Source organism: Mytilus galloprovincialis, chromosome 10 (assembly GCF_965363235.1).
Source record: "Mytilus galloprovincialis chromosome 10, xbMytGall1.hap1.1, whole genome shotgun sequence".
NCBI classification, from domain to species: domain Eukaryota; kingdom Metazoa; phylum Mollusca; class Bivalvia; order Mytilida; family Mytilidae; genus Mytilus; species Mytilus galloprovincialis.
This window is the reverse complement of record NC_134847.1, coordinates 64,115,241-64,142,185: the sequence shown is the minus strand read 5'-3', so window position 1 is coordinate 64,142,185 and position 26,945 is coordinate 64,115,241. Positions and strand designations below refer to the sequence as shown.

The following is a 26,945-nucleotide window of genomic DNA, read 5'->3' as shown; positions in this document are numbered from 1 at the left end:
TATTACAGGGTTATTGGTCATCTTACTTAACTCAGTACTCTGAGTACAAAATTTGTGCTAGAAACACCAAATCTAATGTTTTGATTGGTTGATTTATGAGTCTCATTATGATAATCATACTTAAAATTATTATGACGGCAAAGCTAGGTTTGTTTACAAATAAAACTAGAGGTGAGGTGGGATAACTTACTGCAGATTCATTTATTTTCGTGGATACAAATTTTCATGGTTTGAGGCAAAACGTGCATGTTAGTGGATATTTAATTTCGTGGTTTTGGCAAAGTCTGCATACATTCCTTTCAAATAATTTGCAATTCGTTGAACATTTAAATTTGTGGTTCCCATATACCCAAGAAATCCACGAAAAATTGGTATCCAACTAATATTAATGAATCCACAGTACTTTGAAAAAAAGTTGCCAAATTAACTTTTAACTGGTGAAAACATCAAAGTTTATTCAAATTATTTATAGTATACCACAGTTTTATATTTAAGGTAAGAGAAAAGGAACTAAACCAAAATTAAACAACAATTAATCCATTAATTATTACCATTAAAAATATATAGATGTCACTAAAAGATGACAATAGATGATATCCTCTAAAGGTATTTTTATGTATGATTTATCTGCAAAAATTGAACTTCAATGTCAAACTGTTTAAGTTCAGCTTTAATTGGTGTTAAATGAGGATGATGTTAATAAAGGCATTCCAAAAAATCTCAACAATATATGAAAGTGGATTTAACTGTAATAATAACAGGATTAACTGGTTATATGAACCATAAATCTACAAAGATTATCTCTTAATCTTCCGTAATTCTTTTCTTCAATGATTACAAAAACATCTCATTCATCATATTTGCACCTTGGCACTTGAATGGCAAATTTAATAATAGCAAAAAATAAACTATATCTGATCGATTAGCGATACTGTATTACACCTGTTTAATTGAGTTATAAATCTATTTATAGGGTCAATAGCTGTCTACCAGGTCTGTAATTTGTTTCCCATTATTAAAAGGTTTATAATAGAAATAAATTTTTGGCATAATAACATATTAGTTTAAGCAATACAAAGCCACGATTTTTTATGAGAAATGTCAACTACTAATATATCATTTAACTTTTCAAAGTTGTAATTAAGTTTTTATTTATAGCATCTAAGATATCTAATAAGGCATCCATCCTTTATAAGGAGCTAATATTACTAGATATATTGCATTTCTCTATGTTGAAATCATGTCTTAAAATTAGACCAACGTAGGAAGTGGAAATCAGATAAACCACACATAAAGTAAGGGCCCTGATGGCTCATTTGTCTAAGCAGTTTGTCTATTTATATGGCAAATCATTCTTGTAGTGAGGGGTCTAAAACTTTCTCATCATTCTGCAATATGGAAGGGACCATTTGTCCTCAAACAGGGGCAGATCCAGGATTTTAGGTTATGGTGGCGCAAACTTAATTTTCGCTGAGTTGAGCAAGGCGAAAAAAAATTTCAGGTAAAATTTTCAAAATATTCTTCTAGATTGGGTGCAATGTAGATATCTCGCTGGAGACAACCCATGCTTTGCAAACTTTAGAGGCACATGCCAATCACGCCTGGCCTGAATCAGCCCCTCTCAAACCAACCAAATTTTAGACTTATTCTTGAAGACATAACAGCCATCTTACCTGGGGTTGTTTCGTATAGAGGGAATTTTCCATAAATATTTCCATCCTACTATTCCTTCACCAACAAAATGGAGTTTTATATTATTTAGATTTATATTGTGTGATTCCAGGGATTTAAAGAATATGTCTAAAACTTTTTTCAGTGAAGAATTTGTAGCCATATTTTAGAAACAACTTTGACATTGAAGAAAAAGGGAATTATTCATTGCATGTAAATATTTATGTTCATGTGTATAACCTCTTATCATTAGTATTACGTGACAACTTTCAGTATTCAAACTTGGATCTATTTTTAGAATATGTGTAATAACAGCATACATTAAAGGCAAATTCAAATTAATTCATTCCAATCTTAACATGGAAACGAGAATAAAGTTTTTTTGCAAGAATAGCACAACAATCATTCCTAAACTTTTTGTTATTGTTCATGTAACAGTACTTTTGTCACATAGCGTATTGTACAAAACATTTATAAAGGATGACATTTTTCTCAACAACTAGTACATTAAAGATTATAGAGAATAGAGGGAGAGCAATCCTGGATCCAGAGGGAAGGGGGTTGGAGCCCCCTTTTTTTGGCCAATCAATGCATTTAAACAGGGACATATTGTTGGAAACACCCCCCCTTTTTTTAAATTGGCTGGACACGCCACTGCAGAGGTATACTTAACTTGAGAATTTTGTAATGAAACTTTTCTCAACAAACTTGTAAAGTAGTATATTAAGGATTTACTTTATACATTTTGCTTTATGTATTTTATGTGTCTGAGTGTTTCATCTTATCTTATCTCATATTATAGTCCAATTTGGAACATGGCACTACCTGCTTTGTCTCTCAATAGTTTTTTGTCTTAAGTCTTCCCATCTATTCCTCAGTAGTCCCATCTGTATTTGGATTTCCTTTTCTTCATCCTCTGTGACCTTCTTTTCACTGATGAGGTCATTGCCTTCCTTGACAACATGGACAATGCTTTCTTGATGCTGGGTTAGTTCTAACATAAACTCCTGCAAAAAATATTCAAATATAACAAAATCCATTATCACAAGGTTTGTGCTTACATGTGTAACCCAATGGGTGCCATACGTGGAGCATGATCTGCTTACCCTTTTCATGAATCTGAGATCCCTCCCAGCTTTTGGTGCAGTTTGTGTTGCCAAAAATATTTAGTTTTCTATGTTATGTATTGTGTACTGTTGTTTGTGTTTTCTATGGTGTGTATTGTGTACTGTTGTTTGTGTTTTCTATGGTGTGTATTGTGTACTGTTGTTTGTGTTTTCTATGGTGTGTATTGTGTACTGTTGTTTGTGTTTTCTATGTTGTGTATTGTGTACTGTTGTTTGAGTTTTCTATGTTGTGTATTGTGTACTGTTGTTTGTGTTTTGTATGTTGTGTATTGTGTACTGTTGTTTGTGTTTTCTATTTTGTGTACTGTGTACTGTTGTTTGTGTTTTCTATGTTGTGTACTGTGTACTGTTGTTTGTGTTTTCTATGTTGTGTACTGTGTACTGTTGTTTGTGTTTTCTATGTTGTGTACTGTGTACTGTTGTTTGTGTTTTCTATGTTGTGTACTGTGTACTGTTTTTGTGTTTTCTATGTTGTGTACTGTGTACTGTTGTTTGAGTTTTTTATGTTGTGTACTGTTGTTTGTGTTTTCTATGTTGTGTACTGTGTACTGTTGTTTGCATTTTCTATGTTGTGTACTGTGTACTGTTGTTTGTGTTTTCTATGTTGTGTACTGTGTACTGTTGTTTGTGTTTTCTATGTTGTGTATTGTGTACTGTTGTTTGGTTTTCTATGTTGTGTATTGTGAACTGTTGTTTGTGTTTTCTATGTTGTGTACTGTGTACTGTTGTTTGTGTTTTCATGGTTTCTTCTGAAACATGGCATTGCCAGTTTCTTTTCAACTTATGAGTCGGAATATCCCTTGGGTATTCTTTGCCTTTCTTGTATGCAGGTGAAGAACTTGAACATATGAAATGTTAACCTTTTGTTTGTAAAAGTTTTTGATATGTAAAACAAATAAGTAAAGAAAATTGAAACAATATGAGCACAACAGCATTTTGAGTCTCTGTAAGTTTCCTTGAAATTCGTTCTAAGATTTAGAAGAAATGATGTTTATTAGCCATGCTGTTGTGCCCTCACATTTAAATTGTAAACGGGAAGCTGCATTTAATAAATGTATACCACTAAATGTATTAATAACAAAGTCCATGTTTTGTTATGATCCTTATAATATTGAATTGGAATAAAAACGTTAAAAGATTCTTAAAGTTTCACATGTATGAGTGCCATAATATAGCTACAACAAACTCAATATGAGACAACTGATACTCATTGCTTTGGCACAGGTGAAAATTATAGACGAATGCAGTGACCTACTAACTGGGTTTATAACAAGTATATTCATCCTATTATATAACCAGGATTAATATCTTTTTGCTTTAATTTTTTCACTTGGCACACTTTGACATATATAAATATGATATACGACAATGTCTTTAGTTTTTATATTAGGTATCCTCTAAATAGAACATTTATCATTTCAAAATTGAAGTTTAGGTATCTCCTATTTAACCAAATTCTATTGAAATTTAAAGATCTAGAATTGCTCAAAGAAAGATATATGTAAATGATATCATCACCACAAAAAAAAAAGAAAAAAAGAGAAAAGGAAAAAATTGTGTTACCAGTTTACTGTCAAAAATTATAAAAGTTCATAAATAATGATTGTGATGCAGTTGTATTTTTACTGAGAAAATAATAAGTTTAAATTAAGTTGCATGTCTACAATATTACATATAACATATCAATACATCCACTTATTGAGTAAAATATACATTTCAGGTCTAACTATGAATTTTAGATTAAGGACAGCAATGCAAGCCCTACAATATTACATATAACATATCAATACATCCACTTATTGAGTAAAATATACATTTCAGGTCTAACTATGAATTTTAGATTAAGGACAGCAATGCAAGCCCTATAAAAAAGAAGATGACAGACAGACAGACAGACAGACAGACAGACAGACAGACAGACAGACAGATAAATACTTGTATAAGCATACCTCATGTTGATTAAACTGTTCCTTGACCTTTGATACATTGTGTCCCAGTGCTTCCTGTTTTTCCATGGATTCTTCAGAAAATAACAACCAAGTCAGGACATTTTCAAGGTCATCCTGGTAAGTTGAAAGGTCAACTGAGTTTGTACTTGAACTCATCGTGCTGGTGTTTGAGGAACTACTCATTGACATAGCAGTCTGGAATAAAGAAAAAAGTAATTTAAAAATTGCATTCATTAAAATAAAAAAAAAAGGGTGGCAGATATCAAAATTGACATTAAAAATTCATAAGTATATGAAAAACTGGGTCACAAAGCCATGACAAAATGTTTAGATCTCAAAATAAAGTGATTGGAAAAAGGCAAAAACAAAGCCAACAAAAAACAGTCAATTAGTGGCAACAACCTAGGGCTTTCTAAAAAAAGGTCCTAGTTTGAGTCCATTGTGAATATGTTTTTCTGTAAGACATCATTGATTCTTTTTATTCATATTGTTTAAATCAGACCAATACTTAAGTGGGAAGATCCACTTTTAATCTAGTCCCTAAAAGTTGCTGAATGTATGTTTTTCACAAATTTTTCCAATGCAATTTTTCAGTCAGGCTTTAAATTCAGTATTTTTACAAAAATCAGATACAATTTTTAAATGCAAATAAAAAAGGTAAAGTCAGTTTTTCTTTTTCTTTGAAATGGTTGTAATGAACAAACAATCCTTATACTTTTAGTACATTTAAACTTAATATAATTTATAGCAGGAACTATATGTAGCAATATTTAATTTAATTTTTAATATAATTTCATTATCTGAACTCTAATCCCTTGACTAACAAATTTATCAGGTATGTGTACATGGTGTTTGGGGTTTAGGTGATAAAACAAAAAACTGCTGGACAGGTGTAAGGTGTCATTGACCAACTTGTTACCTCTTAAAAGGGAAACAAACTTGAGGCCCACCTGACTCTGTGCTGCTTGTTGAAATCAAGTCAAGGAAATGTATGCATACACTTAAAGACTTGATTAAATATTTTTATTGGTGTTTCTTTTTGACAAATGTAGAATTGGGTTGGAAAGCAGTGCTATATATTGTGGATTCATTATTATTTGTGGGATACCAATTTTCATGTATTTTGAAGGTATATGGAAACCACAAATTTAAATGTTCAACTATTAAAGTACAAAGTTTTATTGATTCATATACAGACTCTGGAAAAACCACAAAATCAAAAATCCTGGGAAATACAAATTTCCTTAATCCACAAAAATAAATGAATCAAATGCATTTTGATTTAATAAAACTTTTTGGTTAATTTATTTTATGTGAAACCTCATTACTATGGAAAAATATCCTAAAAATGTAAAAATTACTGATATAACAAGATCAAATGGCTGCAAAGTAATATGTTGGTTAATACTGTTGTTGGCCTTCATTTCTTATACATCAGAAAATAAATGAAGTGTGCTTTATTATTACAGCTTTCATTAAGTAAAAAACAAAAGTCTAATTTGTTTAGAATATTACCAAGTCATGGAAAATAAATAAAATTGTCTTAAAGGCAATTATGTCTGAGAATATATTTGTTTCTTATAGAAAAAAAGCTTGATATTTTTGGCATTCAGACAAGGATAAAGTAGAATTTCTGTTGTAAAACACATGTAGAATATAATTTTCAGAAGACAAGGATAAAAGAAATGAGGCTTTGTAATCAATGAAGTGTAATGAAAATAACAGCTGATGAAATGAATGTTGTACATATCTAAGGAGTGTTAGGGATATTAACCTTCTATTTGAAACTCAACATTTTAATTTTAGAATACATGTTATTTTAGAATCTTCTCATCAATTCTCTTGTAAGTACCAATGTTCTAAATTCTACATGAGAAATCTGTTTAAAAGTGCAAAATTCTATTTGGCTTGTAAGTGGACCATTTTTAAACGTGCATAATTCAATTTTGTTCGCATGCAGACCCTTTTAAAAGTGCATTATTATATTCAGCTTGTAAGATGACCCTTTTTAAAGTGCTCAATTATATTTGGCTTGTAAGAGTACCCTTTAAATCCATCAATTTGAGCATAATATTGTTATGTATGAAAAAGACAGATATTGAAAATCAATAACAGCATCATTCCCAAATCTGGAGCCTAATATTCTGACAGTGGTTGTTTCTGGTTGCTGTCTGCTTTATTTGATATTTATATATTGTTTCAGCTGAAATGAGGCTGATGGCTTTCTCTTTTCTATTGATTCACATTTTGTCATGCCAGGGCATCTATAACTTTTGCTCATTGTTGACTGAACAGTGACCTGCGGTTGTTTGAAACCTTGTCATTTGGTCTCTTGTAGATAGTTGCCTCAATGGCAATTATACCGTATCTACTTATTTTCATATATTGGTCCCGGTTGTATAATAAAATTGAGAATGGAAATGGGGAATTTATTATGCATGTATTCTCTATTCAAAACCAATACATGCTAATTATAATTGGCTATTTGTCTGTACAAATCAGTTCTGATGAAAACCAGAACATTGCTTTAATTCCTTCAATAAAATTACATTGATAAAACCCCAGACACCAATAATATTTTTATGTAATTAATAAATAATCTTCTGATATCTACAGTCTTTAAACTTCCAATGATTCTTAGCTTACATAATTTATTTCTGGAAAAGCAATTATATTCTCAATAAAAGTGTTTGCAGTTTACTAAGATTATTAGATTTTAGATTTAATAAGCACTACATCTTCTGATAATGAAATTAACACTTATAAACAGGAAGTTTAATGCACTCAAATGCACATTTTACGTAACATCAACATGCATTTTATAATCCTAGAAAATGATGACACTTGAGATGTATATGTTTGCACTTCTTCAAGGAAATAAAATTAACAACTGTTTTACCTGTTTTAAGGTGTAAATTTATGCACACCTTGCATATAAAATGCAGATTTACATTCCTGCCTTAATGCAAAATTAATTACTTTTACCTATATGAAGTTAAAAGGTAAAACAGACGATCAAAAGTCAGTGCCAGAAATATCAAGCTTTGAAGTAAAGAGATGAAACTTCATTCATATTCTTAGCTCTTAAAGTTTTCTACTTTTCACAAAAAATTATGTTCAATTATGAAAGAGTTCAAAGAAATAAACCGGTCATAAACAAAAAACATCCTATGAAATATCTTACACTTTTGGGAAAATTTCATATACAAGTAATTAGAAACTTAAGTTATAAATGTGCAAAACTAAATGAATCTTAAAGAAGAGAGTTAATATCTTATTTGAATGCTAATTTTCAAATAAATTCTAAGTTTTTTCTTGTAAACTTTATTTGCCATCTTTATCAAAGATTTCTCCATCATTATGCTTGCCAAATTTGATTCAGGCCTCACACTTGTTGAAAATATTTCTTGCATGATTCCATGCATGGCTATCGTTTTGACACATAATCTCTGATTTTCCTGCCTCATTATGATCCAAAATAAAAAGTTGCAAAAGTATCCAAGTAATTATCAATCAAATTTCATGACAATTTTAAAAGTTTCAAGGCTTTTTTTGGGGGTAAATAGTTAAAGAATAACCACCATTCAAAGCAAAGAAAAGCTGGTTGTGAACATTATAAGGGAAATAAGACTTTTAACATGATTTTGGCAGGGGATAAATAATGGGGTGCATAGTATAATAACTTGAAATATAATTATCCTGTTGCCCTATATTTCAGTTTTATTTACAACTAATATACCTTGATTGCAATGAGAGGGTATTGAAGTAGGGTTTGTTTTAATAGTATTCATCGTGTCCTTTTTATAACTGAAAATGAGTGGCCATTTAAGACAAAAGGTCAGGTCAAAAAGATTAAATAACTGATTTTTTTTCTGAATTATGCTAAAATGGCAAACCCATGTCACATGTTCAATCAGGCTAGGAATACAAGTCAAAACTATAATTGACTTGTCTAGTCTAGGCAATACAAATGTTTTTGAACCCCTGGTGCATACTATACATGGTCAAATACGGTAATGCTTGACTGCTGTATAGACTTGTCTAAATAAGAAGATTAAAATGCAGAAAGTCAATGTGAGAATACTATAACAGGTAATAAACTTTTACTTTGACCTCAGAACAAAGAATAAAGAGTCAAAATATATCACTTATAGTTTTATTCAAATGAAGTTTACAATATAAATTTAAAGATAAGTAGGCAGTGTTTGTAGAGGTCACACTGACTCTGAAGATCTTTATACCAAATATTTATCCAATGTTACAAGAGTTTGTCAAACTTTCGTGACATTATAAAGATCAGACTAGGGAAAATCTTTTTGTTTTTGTTTCTACAGAATAAAACAAAGACAAGGGCATAAGTGACTTTTCTATTGCATTAAACTAACCATGATGTTGTTATATGTGTATGCTGTTTAGGTTTACCAAACATAGGTTTTAAATGATTACTGATGTAGCTGAGAATGGGGGAAAATAATGACTTGCATTTTAAGTATTATGAGACATGTAACAATTTCAGGGCAAGGGCACTAAGTATCATTATGGGTCTATTGTGAATAAGTTTCTAAAAATAAAATAAGCCAGTCTGTTGTCTTGGTTTTCATATGATATGAGGGAATGGAAAAGAGGAGATATTGGATATGATTTCAAGACACAATATCCTTGCACACAAACTTCAGAAAACCGACATCGAAGCACAACTCTTATAACAATATTTTCTTGTATCTAAAATTCCATATGGGCCTTTTTTACATGGAACAAACCCTAACATCTCACTGCAAGTTCATGTGTTAATACCTGAAATGATCTTTCCATATTCTTGTCCAGTTGTTTAGTAAATATTGCAAGAAGTCTCTAAGTACATGATTTTTTTAACAGACTTCGATGGCAACCTTGAAATGCCATCAAAATTATCCAATTTACCATCAATTTAATAACATATCTATTGTTTTATAATAACCTCAGAAAAGAAATATCAAAACTGAAATAAAATTATATTATAAGTGTGTATAAAGTTTGCAAAAAAGAAAGGAATAATATTTTTATTGTTAAATACAGCTTGAAGCACATTTAAAAAATTAGATGTGGAATTATTGCCAATGAGACAACTCTCCACCTAAAATCTAATGACATATAGAAGCTGAACAACTACAGGTTATTGTAGTCTTCAACAATGACCAAAACCCATACCACACAGTTAATGCTATAAAAGGCCCCGAAAATGGCAAAGGAATAAAGTTAGTCAAGTAAGCCAAAAGGAATATAATGTCTTTTGTACATAAGGTTTTAATTTTCACGCTGAACTTGAGAGAGATCTTGGCATAAAGAGACAAACTGACAATATCTGTAACATTTTCAATCTCTCTCTCAGCTGGTTATCCATCAAGAGTGTTATTTCATCTGGTAAAAAGAGAATCAGTTTATAAGCATGTTATATTAATGATCAAAACCCATTACATCTTATTCACCTCTATTTTAAAATTTTCTAAACTTACACAATATGTAATTGATCTTTACATTTTCAATTAATTTTATTGGTTTTATACAGTGTTGTACATGTAATAATGTATTTGTGGAATCCAGTAGACCCATCCAAACCAAGTGCAAACTGCTGAGATATGAATGTGGTAAAAGACTTTCTAAAGTGCATTACAAAAAACATGAAAGTTGAAATTAGTTTAATCTCATTATATACTTTTTACCTGCTATCTTTACCAACAATCAAACTGACATCTAAGTAAATACTAGGGCATTATCCTTTAAATTATGTGGGTTTAATTACATAATCATACTTCAATTACTTTTTGGAATATTAAGTCTGTTATATTCTTTTTAATTTATGGGTATTTTGGTTCAAACAATTTGTCAACTAACTAAAAAGCTACCAGACACTTTCAAATTCTTCTAACTTTTACTAAAAATAGTTGCAAAATTACTCTTTGCACATGAGTTAAACTAAAAGCTGCTAGACACTTTCAAATTCTTCCTACTTTTACTGAAAAAGCTGCAAAAAAATTCTTCAATGCTCATGTAATTCATTAACAAATAACCTTAATTTTCTTGGTTTATATAATAAAGTTCATATTTTAATTGATAGACTTAAAGATGGATGTAGAGTTGTCTCATTGGCACTCAAACCACATCTTCCTATACCTATTAAAGGTTTATCTCCACCAGTGTTAACTATTTTATGTTTTGTTTTGTCTTTAGCAGAGGTACAGTACAACAGAAGTGCTCACTACATGTGTTTACAGCTTTAATGGTTGGTGAACAAATTATGTGTTACTTAACTGCTTGGTAAATAAGAGATATTATCGGTCGTCCCACTGTCTATATCACTCTGTTCAGCTCTTAATATTATTCCGTATCATGTCTTTGTGACGTCAAATACGTTGACCCGGCCTTAATAACTTTGACCCGGACATATCAGCGACGTCATAATGTTTGAACCGACGTTAATAACTTTGACCCGAACTTATCAAGTCATCTTTTGTGTGCTGGTGAAACAAAGAAAACACTTCCGAAACACGCAAATATAGCCCGATAAATCGATTATCAGATTATCTGCATATTTATATTGTAAAATATCAGCTGCTTGACATTATATGAAGGCTTTTTGATCTCGTTCGCTACGCTCACTCGACAAAAAGCTTCATATTAAGTCTCACAGCTGATATTTTACGATATCAACATGCAGATAACCTGATAATCGGTACATATCCAACAACCTTTCATTCTGCACATTTTTCTGTTTTACAAGATTTCATATCTTGTAGCCATTATAAAGAATTGACCTGTATCTTAATTATGGTCAATAGAACTTTGGTAAAAACATTATTACTTTTTCATTTGAAAACCATCATTGCCTATAACTTGACAGAGATGGCAAAGTTTCAGAAACTTGGCAACTTGTTCAGGAGCAAGACAATTATATGAGAAATAACTTTGGCAAGATCATCCAGTGGTAGATCCAGAACTTTTCCTAAGGGGGGGCCCACTGACTGACCTAAGGGGGGGGGGGGGGGGGGGGGGGGCGCTCCAGTCATGCTTCAATGATTCCCTATACAATCAACCAAATTTTTCCCAAGAAAGGGGGGCCCAGGCCCCACAGGGCCCCCTGGATCTGCCTATGTCATGTCTTCTTGTTAAGCTTTTAGAAAATTGTTCTTGTTAAGCTTTTAGAAACTTGTTCTATAAAATCTTCAATAAAGTATTAACCTCATTTCTCATCCAAAAAATGTAAGTGTCCTAGTATTGACTCCTCACAAACAAATGAATATATGATATGTATGACGAGTTAACGTAAGATCAAAGACATCTAACATGGGATAATGTTAAAAGATTTACCTTTAATCACAACTACAAGGAGAGTGCTGAGGAGCATATCATAAATATTCTGCCTCTGACAAAAAGGGTGTAAGACTACCATGATACAGGAACTAAATGGCTTGACTATTGAAAAGGTAAAGAACGTTGATTATATGTTGATATTATACATTGTAACATGTATAATATCAACATATAATTTGTACCAAATCACTAAAAAGACCATCATAATACAAGAACTAAATTTCTTGACTTGCAAAACATTGGCATACTGGCAAACAATACTTATAAACAGATTGCAGTATAGCATGTATAATCTGATCATATAAACAGAATTGATAATATTGTAATGTGTTCAAAATCAGTAAAAAGACCACCAAGATACCAGAACTAAATTTATACTTTGGAAACATAAGAATAGGCGAACAGCACTTATGAACTGATTGCAGCACAATATGTGTAACTTCAACATATAAGAAGAACTGGTCGCTTCAGAATCTTAAGACTACGGGTAATTTTATTATTGGTACCCAAAATTGAAAAAAAGGTCATGTCATTGTTATGAATTCCCATCGTTGAGACTGTGTTTACCTAATCACACCGTTTTGGGGTACTGTAACTTTGGAAAATATTACCCAGAATACATTAAATTCTGAAACAGCGAATTGATGGTAAGGTATGACCATCAGAAATAAAAGGTCAAAGATTTACTCTATTTACAACCTCAACTGTTTTACAACTCCAGGTCAAATAAATTTAAAGTCAGCTACAGTGGATCTAATCAAAATTTTGTCTGATATTGAAAAATAATTCCTCAAATGATAATTTTTGGTACCAATGCTCTTAAGATTCTAGAGAATGGGGTTCAATCTCAGCTGCTTTTTGCAATTAATGCTTTGTTTGACAGTGTTATGTAACTTTTAATAAGATCAAAATAGAATTGAAAACTTGAGAAAAAAATGAGACACTGATTTTTGAAATTTTGGCAACAGAACAATTTCAGAATTCAATTTCCAGCTGACGCGAAAAAATTCAGTTTTACCATTAGGTTTTTTATATTAATAGCTTGTTTGTAAATGAATTAAAGCATGCACAGGGAGAGTGTGAAGTATTTACAAACTAGTTTTTCCTGCCAAATGTTTTTGTTCCCGTCCCAAATCAAAAATCTTAAAAATTAAGTTGTCAGAATCATTGTTTTTTGTCACTCGGGAATTTTAAGTTTTGATGTCACTGTGGATTCGGATCAATCATCTTTATAAAGCAAGCAAAATCCTCACACATGAAATGTTGCTTTTCCATAATTTTCTGTATTTTGATTTTTTTATTTCAATGTCATTTTTGGTTGCTTTGTGTTGCTTATGTTTGTTGTCTCACTGACACTTGCAAACATCTATCTATTTTCGAGCCACTCTAAGAAAGAGTTCAACCCAGACTTGCCAGAACCTGACAAGACTTAGTAATCACAAGTGTCATAGATGTGTTAGAGATTTGATGCTAATTCTGAACCCTCCCCAGTCTGTTTATTACAAGATAGATGTATTAAATTGTGTTTGTTTATTGTTATTACAAAGTCATATTGCAGGGTTAATCAGATTAATGAACAGTAAATATGCCACCATAATAATATAAAGGTTTCAGATCTGAAGTTCATTCATCATCTTAAGAGTGCAATTAGTGACAACATTAATGCTTAGTGACAGTTAAGATTGTGTCTAGGTTAACTTTTGCACATGGCTTTAATTTCTGGAAAAAAAATATTTCAGCAAAAAGCAGTTGTAGAAGAAATCACAATTAAAAAATCAGAAGTCAGTGTTTGTTTTTATTCACTTCAGTGTTTCTGTTGTTTCATTGTTTTCCTCTTATAGTTGATGTGTTTCCCTCATTTTTAATTTGTAATCAGGATATGTTTTTGTATCAATTGATTTATGACTTTCGAACAGTGTATACTTATTAAATGTTGCCTTAATTTAACCTACTTAACCTATTAAGAATGAAACTGACATCTAACAAAAATATCAACATAAAAGACAATGACTTTAAATAATATTTGGCTGAAACTAAATTAAATCATAACACGTTCAATTTAAATATTCATTATGCAACAAATATTAAACCTTCAAGTAATATAACAAAGCCTTGGTCACTACAAATCAGATCTTAAATACAATCTCTGTTTATCTGGCATTAGTCCACAGGATTAACAAGGTTGTAACAATATTTATACTAATTTGTGCTAATATTTACTATTAAACCTTAATAAACAAAAACATGAGTACATTATTCCCAATTTCTTTTCAGATTCAAGGAATTTCTTCCAAACAGAGAACACTCTAAACTGTGTAATAATTGTCATTTTTTAAAGTAACTTCAAATTGTTTCAGCAAAAGAAGAATCTGAACTAAAGATATTTGTATAATAGAGAGCAAACAACATGATCCAACTGCCTATTAAAGAAGGTCAAGCTCACGATAAAAACCCTCAGCAAGATGAAAACTGATGTAGAAGATCATTAACTCATTTGATAATTTCTATGCCCTTCACTGGTAATGTGATGCAGTTTTTTTAAACTTTTTTATTGTACATGTATCAAATTTGATAGTATAATTTGATGATTGACATTATATATATTCATGTAAGTTGATAGAATTATCTAGGCATAAAAGGTTATAAATTAACAATCTATAAATGTGAAAAGTTGTTTTGATCATGTATTTATAAAATGGAAGACCTGAATATCATTGTTGGACAATCAAAAATGAAAATCTTTAATATATATTGGACTGACTTAGTAGATGTGGTTTCATTTTCAGATAATTATTTAGAAAAATTCAAATCCTCTAGTGTGAAAATTACATAAACTAAAAGAATCCATGTCCGATTTACATGTTCTAAATGCTTAGCTTATCTTTTTCAATAAAAGAATTGGTTGCACTCCATTTGAAAGACTTCTACTCAGCTATTTAGCTATCTTTCAATCCAAATTTTAAAAGAATTACAGCATATGAAAATGTATAAACCTATTAAACAAGCAATGTGTAATTTTCCCAACAGGATAGAGTGAATATTTGATTTCAATAAATGTTGCATTTATATGCAACCTTACACTCAAGCATTGTCAAGCTAGGTCTAAATTAGGGTAATATATCAACCTATCTTGTCATTTAATATGACATTAAACAACTGAAATATCTACTGATGGTTTTAAAGCTTTGATGTGCAGCATTGTATGGTTGGCTTTGAAAGAAAGAAAGAAAAGAAGAGATTTTGAAGAAAACAAATCTTTGGTATCCTATCCTAAATTGGAAACCTTATCTTGGACAGTAACTTATTCTGAAAGCAAATGTTGGGACAGTGTCACATTCTAACGCTCTGCTCATTTCAAGGGTAAATTCGAAGCCATTTATAAAAGAGGGTGTTCCAACCCTATGTCCTCATTAAAAAAACCCATTAATCATGAAAAATTAGGAAGGGTTCCAACCCAAGGAACCCCCCTCTTGGATTGGCCACTACATTTGTCACCCCGAACAACAAGTCTTGTTATGGGGTGTGGCAAATTTCTTTAACAGACTAAACCTCAGAATGGTCAGTTTTACTGTTTTCAATGGCCATCAAATAAGTCTATCCTTAATATTCCAATAAAACACTTTTTGGTTATTTCATTGTATCTTTACTAGTTCTGATCCTATAACTTGTATTGCCTTAGTTTAGTGGTAAGTATTCCTATCAATAAAATCTATGTGATATCACAGATAGAAGGTCAATAATTAGGATGTAAGGTTTAAGACTTTTTCATTATTCTGTATAGTAAAATTTAATCACATGCAAATGCTTCTGCATAAATTTTCTAACTGAGGCCCATTACGTTTTTTTTGTGTCCTAGATAATTTGGGCTACCGGTACTTGACCTAATCACTTCTGTTGAATGTCTATATAAATTTTCAGTGATGACAAGCACCTAAGAATAGAAAGTCTTTTGGTAAAATTTTTATTGAAGTATTGAATCGGCAGTTAAACATAGTGTTGAACAAATATAAGAAATATAAAGTTTAAACATCCAGCTGTGAGGTAACAATCAACAGTTTTAGAACATCCAGCTACCTAACTTAAAATATTTCTTCTAAATATGGCAAAAACAGATTCCAATTAATATTGTTTTATAATAAATAAATTTTGAAAAGATTAAAATGAATATTTCATTTATCACAATTTTGACAGAATTACTTGCACATTGTTCCTCTTTAGACATGAAAGCTTAAATATGACATTCGAAGAATTTTGATGGAATTTTTTTTTATTAGTGCTGCATTATCATAACTTTCTATTTTCATATTTTTTCACTTTTCTCTCTGCATTTATTTAAAACATTTGGTTGCTTGGTAGCAGCAGTACATTAAATGAAGCTAAATATCTCCAGATAACATTGGTAAACTTAATTATCTCTAGACCTACCTGTAATTGTATATAAATATTCAACTCCCTATTTCTCCCGAAAAATGTAGAAAATATCGGTAAATCCTTCAAGTCTAAGGATTTAGGTTAATTAATATCACACATTTGTTTTACACATTGTTATTTACAAAAAAACAGCAATACACACAAGTAGGAAATCCAAATTCATCTTGCCCCAATCTAAATGAGGCATAGCAACATGAAGAACTTAGCAAAGTTATTGTTAACTCCAAAAATATTCAATATTGATATCTTATGTATGTATTTATAAATAATGGCTATCCACCATTCCTGAGAAACGAAGGTACGATTAAGTGCCCAGCTGATAGACACATGAATGGTCGATGTTTACATATCAGAAGTTATACAGGTGAGACAGGTAACAGTGTGACCATTATTACCGAAAATTAGGCGACACAATTATTCAATCATAGGTAGATTATTACATTGTGTTGACATAACATATTAGTGTCTTTTTTTCACACAATACTTATTATAGTAAAATTATTCATTCAAGCATTTCCGTCTTTTCTTTACTATCTAAATGAGGACATATAACAATTATCTCGTTACATATATCTGATAAAAAATTATTGCTATATTTATTTATTCATTTAATATTTTTTTTGCTATATTTTTTTGGCTAAAAAAAAATATTTATTTTAATTGCATTTTTTTAAAAACTTTTTGTGTTCCAGATTTTCGGTGTATAAAATGTGTAAAAATGTCGGAATCATGGGTTTTAATCATTGGTATTGTTTACATTAACAGTTTGATCACTGATAACGCACCCATACTATAGGTCTGATCTAGTAACGTACTACAGGTGATCCCTGGACTACCCTTTCTCCCACGCCTAACACCAAGGTATGATCAGGAACAATGGGCCTATTTATGTAAACATTGTTTCTTTTCTTCATATCCATTCAAGGCCCTACACTTGAATATAGATAAGATATAACTTATAAAAGAGCAACAAGGACCAAGTCAAAGAATGTTATTGTTAAAATATAATCAAGCTATACCATGTGGTGATAGACCCACTGGAAATAAAGCTAATTTTGTAAAACTGATAATTCAGGATACAAAAATAGCCACTTCAATAAATTGTATTATGTAATTGATCCTCAAAAAAACTTCCTTCAAACTAATAGCCTATCCTTATATGTCCACTGATTATAAAGTTTAAATCATTTATCTTTTTTAGAATTCATTTCAATTTATGCTTGTAAATATATCTAATTAAAAATTTACCAGCAAATTAGATAGCCTTTCCAAATATAACATTAAATTTTTTTAAACTCGTTAAATTTTTCCATTTTTGTTCCATATAAATGTTTTGAGTTAGGTTATAAATAGAAGTTGCTTCACCCACTGACATTTATATAATGGAGATAATACAACTGGAAGTCAACCAAAGCATGTGCAGCACACTAACATATATGGCAGATGCAATGCCATACAAGAACTTTGTGCACTTTTCTCATTATTGAAGGCAATACAATTATCTATAGTTGCTTACATCCACATGTTTTGAATTGTCAAATTAGCAGCTTTACACATCTCCTTATTTTCATACCCTCATGGCATGATAGATTGTTGGTTAGTTTAAACATAGTTGATTGGGAAACTAGTTATAGCAACTTACATTAATCCCTCTCCACTTTGCGGGTGCTGTCTTGTAGCGGCATTAGCCAACTCTTTTTCAAAATCAACAAGGGTGACTATTACGTGCGAGAGATACGGCTCTCTCTTAACATGGGTCAGCCATTTATCATTTGTTGCTTGCATTATGTAATTTTGCAAAATTTCCATTCATGCATATATTCAGGACTGGAGCAAAATGACATTAAATCTACTAGGTAAGTTTGACAGGGAAAAAGCGCTGACAATTGTTTCCTAAGCATAAGACAACAATGACCAGTAATTCTTCATGTAAAAGAAACACCAGTGGGTGCAATACATTGATTGATTTTAGTTGCCTAATGTCCGGTGGCAAATATTTCATGCATGGTCAGGATGAGCATAAGGATTATTGGGTGTATCTTATTTACACAATGACATTGTTAATGCAAACTGCTTTTAAAAATCTGTGAAAGATATTTCAGTGATTTAACTATGTTTGAGCATGGCAACAAAGTGTGAGACAACATCACTATAATTTACAAGAAAATCCCATACAGTAAATGAGACAACCATCCCATGTAAATTTCAATTTATAATATAACAAATGATACGTCAGGGCATATAATATAAACAATGATCACAGATTCAAAGAACAGTTATGCTTTTTTCTTCATCTTCAAACCATGTAAGTATTTGAGGAGTAAATATGAACTCAATACTTAAATTGTTGATTAAATGGTGTTAACCACACTTTCAATACTTTTGAGCTATTTGTGGAAGTCAATTTTTATTGGTGGAGGAACAAGACCTTCGTTAGGAAAACTGACAATCCTAGTCAATTAAGATTGGAGTCAGGTGCACCTTCCCCATGCTGGATTCCAATTGACACAACCACAGTGTTGACTGACTAGGGCATATAGTAGTTTGACTACTACGACCACTCGGCCACTCGGCCCTTCTCAATATTCCAAAGTAAAATAAACCTAACCTAAGCCAGTTTTGTTCTATAGATAAGCTGTGTTTACGGCTACATCCTTTTGTTGGTTATTGCCAAAAATCATAAACATCAAAAATACATTTGTTTTCTTTCTCTTATGTATCTAACTTTCAATATCGACATGTTGGCAACCAAACATAATATTTTCATTAATAGCAATAATAATAAATGTCTCCTACATAAAGATATCATGTATACTTAAATAATCATGTATGTCTTTATTGCACATTTATTACCTATTTGTTTTTACATATACATCACAATAATAAAATATATACATTTTTCATTGTTTTCATTTCGGTGAATTGTTATCAGATTTTATTTTGGTTTGTCTATAATTAAAACTCAATTTGTTAAAATGTTTATGCAATAGAATATAAATAATGTTTATTTTGAATGAGCTTATTTTAGGATGTCTACATGAGAACTGATAGGATGGTTCATTGTTTTATTATCTCTTTAAGTGCAATGATTAACTCCAACTGCAAATATTACAGTTTTTTTTTGCCCACCTTGCCTTCCCTGGCTCCTTATGAATGAACATTTGACAAAAATAGAACTGACCAGCCATTAAATAATAAAATAATAACCCCTCCCATTGAAGATTAAGTAAGCCCAATATGAAGTTTGAGGTGGCTCAAACCATTGAAATACTTAACCTTAATATTAGTGTGATGACCTTGACATAAAGTCATGACACAACTTTAGTAAATTAGGTCAACTGTAGTGTTGTAATTAGACTTGATGACGAAATGCAGAACGACAGAATGACAGAATAAAGGTCAAGGGTAAAACTATATAGCACGAGCCGCCATAATAAAATGTTTTGATGCCTAGATTATCAATGGAATACAGACTCAGAGTCTAGCAATATGAAAGGGCATTGAATAAGTTGTGGTTTCATTGTCATATAATCTAAGGTTTCCATTTTGTGCACAACACTAGCTTTTTACTCCTTTCATGCAGTCAACTAGTCCATGATATAAACATATTCTACTTGATATGCAAAGTTTTGTGTCACTATAGTAAGATTTGTATCCCTTCTATCTACAGATTGAAGTGCTTCCTATTCTGCCCTGTGAAACTGTTTGTGCAATAACTATTGCATTCAACAATACTCCAAACTTTTCTAGTTCTTCTATCCTGATATCAAAACATAGGAATGGCAAATTAATAAAATACATAACATATTTACCTCTGATTTCTTGACATGTTCAGCAAAATGGAATTTTTCAGTTGGTGTTGGTATTAAGGCAGATTGTGGTGTAGGTGGAGGTAACTCTATATCACATGTTTCTGATATGTTTGAATGTGGCAAAACTTGGAAGAAACACATCAAGTACATCATAACTGACTTTTTATCTGGGTTATCTACATTCACATCTGAAAAAATTACAAAAATTAAAATCACAATTCTTATTTTTTTTGGTACTTTTATTTATGACAAAAAAAAAGTCTTCGATCTCCTTTTTCTTAACACATGCAATTTGTAATTTGCTACACTGTTACTGCAGAATTTTACCATATCAATTTCTAATAATACTATTACTGAAAAATATCATTGGAATAATTAGAACTTCAGCCAGAGAAAATATGGCATTGCACATAGAAACCAAGTCCTCATTGAAGAGGGTCATATGGGGGTACAATCATGACGAATAACAGTAAAAATTCTTGCCAAATGAGGTTAACGGTGATTTTTGGTGTTTGAGGATGAAATGTACACTTTCTTCTAGACGATAACAACATATACTGATTTTGACAAATCACATTATTTTTTTTCCAAAAATGACGGTAATGATAATTATTTGAGACCTCTGACGAATCAAGATAAGTGTATATTTAGACGATTCATGGTTAAATTTTAACCAATTTGATGCTAACGGTAGCCAAAAATGACGGTTTGACACCTGATGTTAAAGGGCATTACTACCCTCATTGAACAATATATAGTAATGCCATTAATCCGAATGAATTAATCATTTAGAATGTCTAAATTTGTACATTTTTGGAAAGAAATAATTTCTATGAATAGTATGGAATAAAGGTAGAGAACACTGAAATATTAAACCCATCAGCTGAAAATTGGAACATTTTTAAGGGCAAAAACTCTCAAGCAAACTTTACACTTACAGGTCAAATGCAATTTGCTAGTTTTACATTTTTATGTACATATAATTCGTATACATACAATATATGTTTTATCTTATAGTGTAAGATTTTTGAGCTTCACAATAATAACCAACCTTTTATGCAAGCATTTCATGAACCTATTATTATTGCCCTATCATGTATTACTGAGTAGCATGCTTTATCCTGAAACATTCAGCTTGACCACTGGACTGTTGTACTAAGGTCAAGGGCATATAACAGGTCAATTGACTTTGGTACGGGCACTTATAAACTTATATGGTAGGTTTAAACAGGTTTTATAGCAGGCCAAACCTCTAAATGTACAACAATCAATCAAAATTTCCAAAATTAAAGGACTATGTAACAAAGTGGCAACACAAAAGTGTGTATCATTTTTTTTTATATAATTTTCAAAAGGAGAGGAGATTCACCTTTTTAATAGATAAGTGTAGTGTTATTTCATTAGTTCAATACAATGACTTTAAAACAAACATTTTAAGACTATTAATCTATATCTTACAATTCTAAAACATGAAAAGCCCATCATGAGAGCATCATAACTGTCATTGATCTAAACCCCAAAACTGTTGATTCTATTTTCCTAAAAGGATTGTGATGTTAAATCTTTACTTTTACAAACAATTCAATATATTGATAACTATATAAACCCACCAGGGGCATTTCAAACAAATATTAATCTATTATCATATTGTTATAAATTAGGTCAAAATTACTTTTCTGTCAATTAACCTTTAAATATATCGGCATTTTACCTCTAAATTCAGGTTAATGTCTTATACTCATGACATAATTAACATAGTTATTTCAAACAAATAGTTGTGATTGTCATTTTGTAATTAATATGTTATCAAAACTGTGTTTTCTGCCATTAACCTATAAAACAGACCCAGAAAATCAACATCTATTCTTGAAGATGAATGTGTCAATCAACAGATATTGTATGTAACCATGGTGAATGGAAGGAAAATTACTCTTACTTTGTATAATGGCTATAATGGCTTTATCAAACAACTTATTTAACTCATTTTTGAAGTGCTTCTTCACTGTTTTGAGTTCATGGTAAATCTAAAATATGTATTATGTTGAGACTTTAGCCCCACTTCTTTAATATACCCATGTACTTTCTTTAACTAGATAATGTTTTGGGGAAAAAATTTAAAGTTGTTTTGTCTATAAATCTTCTCTATGTTATTTTATTACTTTTGATCCTTGCACATTTTACATGATACATTATTATAATTTCATTTCCATCGTTTTTTGATGAATTTTGAAGAGAAGTTAGAACGACGGTTAAAAATTCCTTCCAGTAGAATCTCTATGAGGACTGCCTGCTTTATCTGCCAAGCTCTTTCTCGTTTTTGGTGCTCTTTATTATTGTCTTATAGTAATTTGTCAAACTTTTTGGAATAAGCCTAATTATCTTCCTATGGTCTCATGGATATATACACAAAAATTGATTTTGCTTTTTGCCAAAGATCAAAGCTGATGACTTTCCAAAGAATTTACATAGATTCAGTGTAATTAATTGCATGTATTTATTGTAACATTTCTTAGAAATGCGGTTATAATTTCCAGCATCAAATACATGTCTGATAGCAATAAAATAACTTTTATTTGTTGGAAGCCTTTTCTTTTATTCCTGGCGAGTGGGCAACTCCTTCTACATTGAGATAACTTTTTAATGAAAACCTGTCTCATCAAAATAAATAATGGAATTCCTTTACCTGTGTAATTACTATTTCATGTGTGATTTCCATTAAAAACATAAAAAAACGAGGTGTATTTCAATTCCAGAAATTTATTCTAGATATTTTACATGTATTTAATGCTGATTGGAAAATGCAAATGATAGTTATTTATAGATGTCTGAAGGTCAAATAAAGGAACGAATTCATGACAAATCTTTGAATGCTAAGTTATCTGGATTTGAACATGAATACCTTCAAATGAAAGACAAAAAAAGGATATAAAACTGCTTTTATTCAAATAACACTTTCATAAATATTATTAGTAGAACATTTTGGTTAAACTAATTTTTATCAATCATTGTAAATGAAGTTTTATTTCTAAGTTTAAGTATTCCAATAGGCTTTAATTTTGAAAAAAAAAAAATATAAAGAATTAACTTCATATGAAATTTTTCCTTTCTGATTCAATTCATTCAAGATAAAATATTTTTTTAAACAGATTTATATATCTATATATATATCTTTTTAAAACTGAAACGCTCAGTTGTTTTGCAAATTTTGTCCTTTTATATATTCTAGTTAAAATTAACTTAAATTTCACTGACTTTTTTCATTCAGAATTTCATAGGCATTCAGTTTTATTTCTTTTTAAGAAATCCAAAATAATAAACATAATTTTATAGTGGTTCAAAGAAATTAGGCTGAAAGGTACTAGTAAAGATGTCATAGAATTGTATTATTTGCTGACCAGCATCACTTGATCCCCACTCAGTGAGATATAACACAATATATTCCCATACATAGTTTTGATGACTGAAATATATGGTATGAATATGTTTGGTAAAACTGTATAAATATGTTTTTGTTTTTATAGAGCAATATGATTATTACCTTCAGCATCCAACAGTCTATCAATTTCCAGTGATTTCTCAGCCACATTGAAAGCATGGTTAAGTCTTGTCTCGTTGTCCATGTTCAACACATCCTCATAAATAAATAAGTCTGGTCTGAAAAAAGCCATTATATCATTAAATTGAATACTTTACAGATTCGTTCAACTAAAGAGATATAAGAACTGTATGAGTGCCAATGACAACTCTCCATCCAAAGTAAACCGTTTTAGTTCAAAGTACGGTCTTCAACATGTAGCCTTGGCTCACACCAAGCAGCAAGCTATGAAGGGCCCCAAAAAATACTAAAGGTCTGTGTTTCAAATATTCCAAAAATCTACTAGGTCAAAATATAAAACAAGAAATACATCATTTAAGTTTTTACTTTTCAAATTCTATTTTGTACTCTCAAGTTTTATATTTTTGGTTTTTCAAAGTTCTGTATGACTACTATATTGTAGTATTTCAGATGACAAGCTTTTCAGAAAAAGCATGTTTTAGCCACATAACATGTCATACTTTGATTATTTAGTCAATATCTGTAAATATTTGTTCAATTACTTCACAGTTTAAAATTATCTAACTAGCACTTGCATATCCTAAAATACCATTATTAAATTTTTGATAAACATGAGTGCAAAAGCTGAAATGTCTAGCCAGCTTTATTGATTATGACTGAATTTTATGCAGAAGATCTAAGTTTTACTACAGGTATTTACAACTTAATTTTGAGGTAGATCAAGGGTCTTGTACAATCTTGGATTATAAAATAGTAGAAACATTCTAGACTTTCAATTGAAAGTAAAAATTTTGAGACCAGAATGCAATTTACCTTTAAATGCCTAAAATCATGTTGTTTATCTTGTTATTACAACTGTTTTTCTTTTTAAATACACACTATTTTTGTTGGATTGCACTTATTTTAGTTTGCCGATATTAGGGAGAGAAGTCAAATAATATAATTTTATAACAAACATCTACCTATTTTGTTTGAGGGCAAGAAAATAAGTCCAGTGATCCAAATTTCATTGTATTTCTACAAGGAACAGGCTATTATTTGAACTTGGAATTATTTTTAATTATGGAATTTGCTTGATTTCTTGTTATTGAAATTTATAATAAATTCCATGCTTATTCTGTACTGAAATGTTCTGTGCTGCGCACAACACTTTCTATTACAAAGAAAATAGTATATTTTCAATAGAATGTACTGTGCCGCGCACAACACTATCTAACCAAAATACATTGTATGGAAAGTGTTATTAACCGCTCAAAAGATCATAATACCAAATCATTGCAAATAAACATGGAATTCATTAAAAAATTTCAACACAAGAAATTATGCAAATTCCATAATTAAAAATAATTCCAAGTTCAAATAATAGCCTGTTAAGGACACTATAAGACCTTTCTTTGCTTATTTTGTTTTAAAATTATATCATCTAGGTTTTTTTCTATTCACACAAAAACATTTTTTAATATAATTTAACATAAACCTGTAGCTTGAAATATAGCTCTATTACCCATACTTTTAACTTATATTTATGATAATATAAAAATATTATGACATAAACTTCAATTATTTAGTGTTAAAAAATTCTTTTGTTTTAAAATTTGACCAACAATGAACATCAACCTACACAATGCAAATATACACATAAATGTATAGTGGAACTCTTAATACCATGTATTTTTACCTAAAGTGATGCAAGAGGGCATTAAATCCAAGTCCATCTCTCCAACTATTTGTAAAGTTTCTAATATCTACATCATGATACCTGAAATTAAAAAAAAAAAAATGAACACTTGTATTCTAGGGGAGATAACTCAAATATTTTTTCTTGAATTAAAAAATCTTAAAGTTAAAAAGTGCAGTATGTCTAATATCTACAGCCTTGATATCTGAGATTGAAAAAAATATGGAACATATTCTAGGGGAGATAACTCAATCATTTTTTCTTGAACCAAAATATAATGGGATTCTTGAGTTAAAAAAATTTCAGTATATTGTAAACCAACTTATTTTCGCAAGGAGAAAAACAAAGCAAATATAAATCATTGTGAATAAGTAAATCTTTAGTAATCTACATCAAATAAATAAGAAATCGTGAATATTAAAAGCCGCCAAATGGACTAGAATTGGTATAACGCGAAATAAAGTATCTGCGAAAGATAAGTTGTTTTACAGTATCACACATGATTAAATAACTGTATCTAATGCTATAGAAAAAAATAGGAACAAAATAAGAACAAGTAATAAAAAAGCTGATTTCTCTTATTCATAAACAACGCACCTCTCTGTAGTCTGTCGACACCAGTTTAACAAGGTTTTCTCTAGATTTGTTTGTCGTAAGTCCTCCATTAAATCTTTCATTACATCCTTCACCTAAAAATATAAAGTTTGTTAGTTTAAGATTCTAGAAAAAACAAAAATAAATGAATAAAAAGATTGATTGATAATTTGTTTTGTTTAACACTACTATTAGTACTTTTGGCAAATTCACGGCCACAACCTTTTATTGATCTTTGTAACAATATTGCCTAGGTGAGTATTATACATTTATTTCCCGTTCCTGAGGGAGATATGAAGATTTGTTCACCCAAGAATATTCATATTTCACGAGGGCTTTGCCCGAGGGAAATGTGATTTTTCGAGGGTGAACAAATCTTCATATCTCTCGAAGCAAAGGGAAATGAATGTTTTATTCCACTGCCTATGCTTCGTTTACTTACTGAATATACTATATTAATATGTATACGTTTGTTTTCTTATCTGCTTGTTTAAATAGCTAAACACGGCATAAACAGTACGGATCAAAGGTAAACTAATAGTCTTTTTATTTTAACGCTTGAATAAATTTAAACACGGTAATAACTTATCTAACGCTATTTTAATTAAACGACTTTCAAAACGGTATGCACATTAACCTTGCGTAACGTCATACTACGAGGTCCCGATCTACAGAGGGGAATATGATGTTCAGAGGGGAATATGATGTTCAGAGGGGAATATGAAGTTTTGTTCGACGTCACATGTGATAGTTTCAACCAATCAAATGCTGATTTCACTA

At 30.5% G+C, this 26,945-nt stretch overlaps 1 protein-coding gene across 7 annotated transcripts in view; it reads right to left on the bottom strand.

The window, feature by feature from the left end:
* LOC143048109 (dystrophin-like) overlaps positions 1-26,945 on the bottom strand; it is a 207,346-nt gene that overhangs the window by 142,160 nt on the left and 38,241 nt on the right. For 6 of the 7 annotated variants that reach the window (XM_076221562.1, XM_076221566.1, XM_076221561.1 and 3 more), the window contains exons 7-12: positions 26,169-26,260; positions 25,572-25,652; positions 23,876-23,991; positions 20,338-20,525; positions 4,748-4,942; positions 2,497-2,678 (exon numbers count right to left, since the gene is read on the bottom strand). In XM_076221562.1, the coding sequence (XP_076077677.1) occupies positions 2,497-2,678; positions 4,748-4,942; positions 20,338-20,525; positions 23,876-23,991; positions 25,572-25,652; positions 26,169-26,260 (854 nt within the window). Of the gene's footprint in view, positions 1-2,496; positions 2,679-4,747; positions 4,943-16,519; positions 16,794-20,337; positions 20,526-23,875; positions 23,992-25,571; positions 25,653-26,168; positions 26,261-26,945 lie in introns of those variants that run through there. The other variant, XM_076221565.1, reaches the window with a different exon arrangement.